Here is an 8,667-nt window from a genome sequence, read left to right as displayed (position 1 = left end):
CAAAACCAGTGATGATTATCGAAATCGGTCCTGGGCCTCCCCTAGGTCGACTCAGCATAAAATGAGTATCTGGTGCGGTGCGTAAACATCGCCACTAGGGAGGCAAAGGCGGCCGGGCGGGGTTGCTGGCCACCCCCGGTCCCCCCTGTCCCCATGTGCCGCTCCGGCCTTCGCAGGTGCTCGTTAACAGTGCTTGCCCCAACAGTCTGCTAAGGTGTTACGGCGAATATTTGTTTGTTGTTGTGGCCAGATGACGCACGTTTGAAGCCCCGTTGACGTCAGGCCATCATAATCTTCGCAATAATTATCCCTGGCCCGGCCTGGTGATTCATTATGTAGATGTGTGTGTGCTTGATTATTTTTATAACTGAAAGCAAATAAATTTGGATCTAAAGCTTTCGTGACTGCAGGGATTCATATTCTTGGTTATTTCGGGAAAGTCACGTAGATGGGAAATAATAAAATAATAAAAATCATCATCAGGTGTGATGATGATTGCTGGTGTTGCAGTCGAAACGTCGTGAGAATTTTATTGTTTTATATATATATTTTTTTCTCTTCTACGTGACTTTACCGAAAGAACCGAGAATATGAAAGCAAATACTTTATTTCTCTCATTCCGTGGGATTTTCACACTCAAGATATTTTTTTCAGTTGCGTCCTGCAAACGTGGAATTTGAAAGACACTCTCTGCAATTCTTGCTCCAAAAATGGAGATGAAAATGCATTTCAAATTTGTATCAGCCAATATTCAGATATTGGTGTGTTCCATTCACAAGCTAATTGATATACATTGAACCGATTGTAGGATAAGTAATTGGATGGATAAAAATGTACCACAGTAACAGTCCATGTAATTTCCTGCTAAAAAAATACATTTAGGTGGTATTCATTCCCCGTTTAGAGCCTTGAGCCAGTGGTGGAAATACCACATTCATATGGTGAGGGCAAGATGATAGTACTGCATTTTACAAACCCCAGAGGGACCTGGAACTAACTCGATCGCCAAACGGGAATTGAACTCACACGATTCCGATTGCGAGCCGCCCCTCTACGGCTGAGCCATCTGGCCGGTGTGTGTTCACATATGGGATGTTGTGATCCTTCGAGAGTGAGAGTGGAGAGCAGTGTCAGGGTTTGACCGTCTCTCTCTCTCTCTCCCACACTCAGCCGAGCCCGCGTGTCGCCCCGCGTCCTATCCAGGACACGCAGCGCGGCTGCTTCCCCAAGCTGAACCCATTGGATGGAGGCGCTTATTCACTTATCGGCAGCGCCGGCTGCAAGTCCCGCACATTTTTGGCAAAATGAACTCGTTTCAAGAGGAGCGTCACACATCCAAGGGACCGCTAAGCCCGACGGACAACCCATCCGTGCACTCGACATCACCCTGAGCAAAAACAAAATAAAGTAGGCCACGGAACGCTACCGGGGCATGCGAGGCCAACTCCCACTGGGGCCAAACCACCCGAAACGGAGTGCTTTTTGTGCGTTGGAGCTGCGCAGAGCTATTCATCCGTGCCTCGGCGCCGCACGCAAAGACACAAAAAAAAACACCACAGCAGGAGCGGCGCATAATTGCAATCGTTCATCGACTGATGGAGAAGAGCTGCGGTCGAGGTGACGTTTCGGTGCCGCCAACGGGAGCGAAACGTGCTTGTCCCGCTCGGGGCAAAACAAGTCCATCTCGCGGCGAGGCCAAGCGAGCCGTTCTCACCCGTCGCTTAGTGACAGGGGAGGGAGCAATTTAATGCCAATTTCGGCAACGAGCCCCCAGCCCCTTAAGAGATCGCGGTGCTTTGAGTTAGCAGCGCCACGCCACGTGGACGAAGCCTTCTTGGCTCATTTGGCAGCGAGGCGATCCCCTTGATTCGAGAGTTCCTGCTGCGAAACCCGGGACCTCACGCAGACGCGCAAGGCAGGAGGCAGGAGCGGAGTCTTTTCATGCGGGGCCATTAATTCCCAGGTGTCAGCACCGCTGACCTCATTTAAACCTGCCTGCCGTATCCATCGCACACGGGTGATTGTTTAAAAATGCCGTGCATTGCAGAGATATGTGGAAACTTACATATTTTTCTTAAACTTAAATTCCACCTGAAACGGCGTATCCAAGGATGGATATTCGGTCGTTGTCATGTCGTAGTACGGAGTTGACAACCAAGCCACCGTGCGGTGGCTGCAAGTTGAGTTCATTGAGCTCAACGTTGGGGCCCGTTGACTGGCCAGGTTGGAGTTAACCCGCTGTCGTCAGGCGCGGCTGCCCATTCGCGACGTCGTGTCGCCGCACCAACCCCAAACCGGCCACAACCCGGCCTCGTCGGCTCCGCAAGCGCCAGGGGCCCTCTCGAGCACACGGCCACTCAAGGGCGAGCCGCGGATGGTTGAGCGTAATATCGTCAAAGGGCACACGAGATAAGGGACAGTTAGCTATAATAGCTCAGAGCCACCTCCCGTTTCCTTCCCCCGCAATTATTTCTGCGGCTCTGCGGCTGGCAACGGAGGCATTGCCTCGGTAGCTGTGTCGCCATGGAAATAGCTTCTCTCGGTGTGTTTTTTTCCATTCCAAAAATACCACCATCGGCCACGTAAGGCGTCTCAATCAGCCTTGAGCTAAATAATGACGCTTGCAGAGGAAGTTGTGGAAATTGGACATTAACAGATGCTGTTCCATCGGCCATCATCCATCCTCCCAACCACCCTCCCACCCTCCTCCCTCACCGCTTCACCCGGTAAACTCTGCACCAGTTTCCTGCCCAATGCCACACGGCACGTTGTTGCAGCTGCGACCGACGGAAGACAGCCGGCGTCCGCCCACCGCTTTGCCGCGCCTGTAAAATGGCCGACTTGCAGGGCAATGTCCCACGCAACCCACGATGAAAAAGGAGGGGGGGGGGGTTGTCGTCTTCTTCTTCCTTACAAAACAATATACCCTATAAAATGTAAGAATATTATCAGCTTCATAAAAAAAAATTCCCTCCGCCTCGTAAAACAGGTGCCACAGTGAACTCGCTGTCGTACCCTTTTTATGGCCTAGAGATATAAAAATATTTCGATAGAATTTGCAATCCTTGTTGGTTGACCAATAAGACATTTTTGGGCCTATGGCTCAATGATCAATGGACGCACATTTCAGTGAAAATGAGAGAGTAGAGCAGCTGATGTCCGAGCAGCCAACCCCTCGCACCGTACGGCATTGGGGTAACCATCTGGAGGTGCTGGTTTGCCTTTTTCAGAGGGAACATTGATTTCAGAACTTTTTTCCACTCATAAAAACAATAACACCTGATGTCACATCAAGCTTGGCGGGACGTGCAAACAACGTTGTGCCGTTTGGGAACATTAACCTCACGCGATTGGGTGAACGCACCATTAGCAATTTACGAGATAAAAAAAAACTAAAATTATTCCAGCTCACCTATGACGCATTTCCTGTTATAAAGCGGAGGGTGTGGCACCGGTAATGCAGCGTCCATCTGTTCACTCACTCAATTCTTTTAAGGCCACCTCTGTGCGTCGCCTGGATTTGCAGCATCTCCAGTCGCTCCAGTTTGCTGCAAGCGAACAGAGCTGATGGACGAGGAGGGCCTTACTCCGAGTTGTAGCGGTTTATGTCCACCGTAACGTGACGGCGAGATGTTAACTACCTCACCTAGTATACAGGAGGTCGTGGGTTTCAATCCCAACCCTGACCCCTGCTGTATATTTGGAGTTCGTGTGTTCTCCCTGTGGTCGCGTGGATTTTTTTCCCGTTTCCTCCGGTTTTCCCCCTCTAAATTTATAGACGTGCGTTTCGAGTATTGGCTTGCTGTAAATTTCCACTTGGTAAGCCACTTCGTTGAGCTTGCTACTCAGTGCGCGTTACCTGTTAAATTAAAATAGGTTAAAAATCTGACATTGGGGTTGAGGTGAGGTAATTGGCAGCCCCACGGCATCGGGGGGGGGGGGGTGGTCTTGAGGGTGCTGTATTCCAAAATAATATAACTAAAGGGTTTGCGCAAAAAAATTGGTACAATGAAGCCATTGGCAGATTTTCCTCATGATGACGACACCCAAGCGGCGTGAACAACCTTCAATTGCCCACAAAAGTGAACGATGCCAGAGCATTGCTTATGGAGCATGCAATCACGGGCAGCCACCGACTGGGATGAGCCATGTACACACAACAGTGTCGCTTTAATAGCCATCACCGCGACAAGGCAGCGAATTCTGCTCCGGCTCACGAACATGGGGTGGCGAAGTACAGCAGAAAATCAATTCGTTTTTCACTCTGGATAGCTTCACGATAATTTTTTTTTGGTTTGTTCCAGAAAAGCTCTGATTTAAAAAATGACAATATTGGCAATTTAACGCTGGTTAACGTTTAACATTGGTTTAAAGTTTATTTAACAATGTGTTGCGCCACCCCGCCCCCCACCCATCCAGTCCCCCATGAGTACCGTATTTATATTCTTCGCCCCCCCCCTTAATACAAGGTCACGCTACAGAATTGGGGGTTGGGGCCAGGTCAGGGCGATGGGTTCACAGGTTACCATGACCTCCCATACGGAGGCCGTTTCCAGGAAACTCTCGACTGCCATTCCTGCGAGCACCTAGAGCAACACAGAGGAGCAGCGAAATCCCCGAGGGGAAACCTTCGGCCTCTCGGCAATAGTCAAGACTCCATTGGTGACTCGCGCACGCGTTTCGATAGAACTACTCCAGCAGGCGCATCACCCTTGACGTGTGGTATTTGATGGCAACGTTTCAACAGGAACTTCAAGAATGAACACGTCTTGCATTGTGTGTTTGGGAAATCGGTCTTCCCTTTTGCGATTAGCGAGACATCAGGCTGAAAAATGCTCATGTAAATAAATGATTCCCTCGTTATTCACGAACTTGTGCTATCCGCGATTTTGGTTATCCACAAATCGCATCTGGATCTCTACGCGACCGCATTTCTAAATTATTATTTAATACTTCAATATGAATCTTCATTTACTTTATGTTTATAACATATAACATTTTTTTGTGTTATTATAATTTATTGCAGGTAATTCATCAAAACATATTTTCCGTCGGCCAACAACCATTATCCATGACATTTCTATTCACGAGTATCTCTGGAATGTATCCCTCGCGATAACGAGGGAATATACTGTATAGCATTTGAAAAACCCGTGCGCATCTGGCGAATACGTGAAAACGCGTCCCCTCGGCTGAAAAGCAATCACACATTCACGCGGAGGAAATACAGCATTGGTAAGGCTATTTATTGTGTATGTTTAATAACTTGAAGTCTGTTATTGGAAAAGGAAAGTACAGCAAAATTTAATATACACCGTATATATAAACGCACAACAAAATCAAGCCGAGCACAAGCTATGAACATACAAAAAACGTCTCGCAAATATTCGGATACTGCATCGATATTTTCTCCCTCGCGTGTTTTTTTTGTCTCTTAACGAAGATATATGAAGAACAAAACTCAAACAAAGGTGAGGAGGATCAACATTTACAAGTGAACCCTCAGGCCGGAAGGCCATGCTCAACAAACATCAGCGCGAGGTGACCAACAACTTTTAAACGTCAGCGAAGCTGCTCGCTTGCTCCCGCCGATGGATGAAATCGATCACGAGTTCTGGCGGGGCTTTCCTCGTTAGGCACTTAGAATAAACAGCGCTAGTCTCGCCTCAAGGTGGGGCGGGGAGCGGGGGCGGGGATTGCCTTTTGTGCTTTGACTGATTGTGTTTCCTGGAAAAGTTTTCTTCTGGAATGAAACCGTACCGAACGAGCCGCACGGCCCCACCGTAAAAGAAGGGAGGGTGGGGGGACGGGGGTGGCCACCCGTGTCACGCGGTGTCCTCACGTGACGCAGGAGGAGCAGAGCCCCGCCCCCCCGGCCCACACTCCACCTCCGCTATCGTGACGTCGTCTCCGCGCCACATTTGCTCGTGTGGCGAGATGCGACTAGACAAAGTTAAATGTTGGGGGGGGGGGGGGTAATGCAAAACGGACTGGCGGCACTCCCCATCAGCGGAGGGGGGGGGGGCACGACTGCAGGCAGCTCGGACGGAGACGCGACGGGCCGAACGAGCGATCCCGTCATGAGCAGAGACGCGTCGAGGTCCCTGCCTCCCGCATCGCGTCGTGATCATGATAAATGATGGCGATCACAAGTCGCGTCGCCGTCGCTTTCCGAAAGGCCCAGACCCACGGCGCGACGGCGATGAGAACCGGAACGACCGCCCAGTATCGGATAAGTGCCGTGCAGGGAGCGCCAATATCTGTGCGCCATGATAAGGCCACCAGCCTCTGTCCCTCCTCGCTTCAAAAACGTTGGCCTTAACAAAAAGAAAACCCGCGCACGCAAATGATTAAATGAAATCGCACTAACGTGCGGACGGAGTTCGCTTAATATGAGTATACTGCCATGACGGTGCTGTCGGGACGTGCCGTTGTGACGCGACACCCCGCGTCTTCCCCAGGCCGGTGTAATGCCTCGCAGGAGTAGCCCTGCATCTATGTACACACACACACAATGCAGCAGCAGCATGAACATTAAGAGAGTTTTGGCGACTGCGCCCCTGCGCGGATCCATCAGTCGCGGTCGCTGCCGTTAGTATTTTCATCTCGAGAAAAGATGGTCAAAAAAAAAACCCGGCTATCACTCAACCTTCGAGCACAACTCCCGCCGTTGGCTCGGCCAACCGGCGTGAAGGGTCAGGCTCCGCGACAGAGGTCAGGCTCCACGACAGAGGTCAAGCTCCGCGACAGAGGTCAGGCTCCGCGAGCGACCGCCGGAGACTCCATCCCTCACCGCGACCTTCGTTTTCCCGCCGACCGACCGATTGACTCGAATCGCAAATCGGCAGGCACCTAACAGGCGTCCCTTCCTCAACCTGCCGCGGACTTGACTGGCCAGTCGATGCCGAGGCTTTTTGATTCCTCTGCGCGGTTGAGACAACGTCGAGAGTCAAACGTGGGCATTGGCCGTAGGGGGCTGTGAGGGGGGGGGGGGCAGGGGGCAGCGGCTTGCAAGCAGGCTGCCCTCTAGAGCACGGTGCTGATGTTGTCGGACTCGTCGGGCGTCTTCTGCTTGCTCTGGAGGGACTTGAGGTACTCGAGGTGACGCCGCGTGTCCTCCTGGTTCTGCCTCACGTAGTACACCACGTACGAGATGACCATGGTGAACCAGCCGAACATCGTGACCAGCATGGCCACGTCCATGGTCCGGTGGTTGCACAGGTTGACCGTGTCAATCAGCTCCAGGACGGGCACGCCACGGTACTGGTCCTGGGCGGCGGACTCGCACACCACCTGGCTGCCCATGTCCGCGCTCGTGTCCAGCCACCTCCTGATCTCCACGAAGAGCTCCTGCACAAGGGCACGGGGCGCACACACAACCACGCACACCGGTGATGAGCCAACGATCAAGCCTCCTGCTGCGCCAAACTCCCTATCTGGCAGAGCTGCTGCTGTCGGGTTAGGCCAGTTTTCATTTGCCGTGGAAGTATCGTGAAATGGGTGGCTCGGTATCTCGTCACACGCAAAGTATACCGGACATTTGTGAAAAATAACTGTAGTTTTTTTGATTCCTCCAGTATAAATTAATATGTTGATTCTGAAGTGATTTCCTGCTCAAGGGCATTGAGGCGGTGCTCATCGCCTGTTTGCAATCCTAAGCCAGTGGTGGAAATTCCGAGTGGCTGCTACATTCACCACAATGTTAAATCAAACAAAGAAAAAACGCCCCAGTGGCTGGATGGGTTGGTTTCCATTTGCCATGGAAGCACAATAAAACGTGCAAGTAAAAATTCAATTTCACAGGCTGCATCGATTACGCTGCTGAAGATGGAGAGGGCGAGGGACCTCTGGGCATCTCCCCTGCCGAGTGAAGGCCGTTTATGAACTTGGGCTGGACTTAGGGTCGCTCACCTCTGGAGGTGCAAACACCCGGGACACATCACGGAAAGCAGAAGAACATCTCACAATACCCAGGATAGCTGCTGCCTCAACAAGAAGACGATCCCGGGAAAACCAAGGTCAGGTGGCAGTCCACCTACTTTCCTGTGAAGCCAATATTGGATTTGTCTCCGGGTCCTCCGGTTTTCCCCTCCACATTTTGGAAGCACGCGTTTAGAGTATTTGTCTGCCACTATACATGTCCACGTGATAAGCCACTTTGTTGAGCTATCATTTCTGAAAAAGAGCTATACAATGTCCCTTCGTTATTTGCGAGGGATACATTCCGGATATGCTCGTGAACAGTAAATTTCGCAGATATAGACCTATGAATAGCCTTAAATGAACACGTACATAACCTGTGAAATACATGGAAAATATAATACGACAAAATAATAACTGGTCAGAATAAACAAAGTAAATACAAATAATATGAAAGTATTAAATAACTAGCTTGTTTGCCCGTCCAAGGACGGGTGTGTATTGCAGTAAATATGAAATATTCAATAGAAAAATCGTTCAGCTCATGATTATTAATGAGGTGGGGGGGGGTTAGCCCTATGTGGAGTGACGTCAACCGTTAATAGTTATTGTGGAGGGGTGCTGCATGTGGAGTGACGTCACCCGCTCATGATTACTAATGAAGGGAGGGGTGCGGCATGTGGAGTGCGCGACCTTCTTGTGCGTTCGTGTAAAAATTTGCACGCGCGCATGAATATTAATAAAGGG

General features: G+C 50.5%; 1 protein-coding gene across 2 annotated transcripts in view; it reads right to left on the bottom strand.

The window, feature by feature from the left end:
* Positions 1–5,231: 5,231 nt before the first annotated feature.
* LOC144729201 (leucine-rich repeat-containing protein 3-like) overlaps positions 5,232–8,667 on the bottom strand; it is a 58,081-nt gene continuing 54,645 nt past the window's right edge. For both annotated transcript variants that reach the window (XM_078609255.1, XM_078609256.1), the window contains exon 3: positions 5,232–7,350. In XM_078609255.1, coding sequence (XP_078465381.1) covers positions 7,027–7,350 — 324 coding nt within the window. In that variant the 3' untranslated portion in view covers positions 5,232–7,026. The remainder of the gene's footprint in view (positions 7,351–8,667) is intronic.

Source organism: Lampetra planeri, chromosome 31, assembly GCF_965212315.1.
Source record: "Lampetra planeri chromosome 31, kcLamPlan1.2.h2, whole genome shotgun sequence".
NCBI lineage: Eukaryota > Metazoa > Chordata > Hyperoartia > Petromyzontiformes > Petromyzontidae > Lampetra > Lampetra planeri.
The sequence above is the reverse complement of the archived record's forward strand: the minus strand, read 5'-3'. Positions and strand labels throughout refer to the sequence as shown.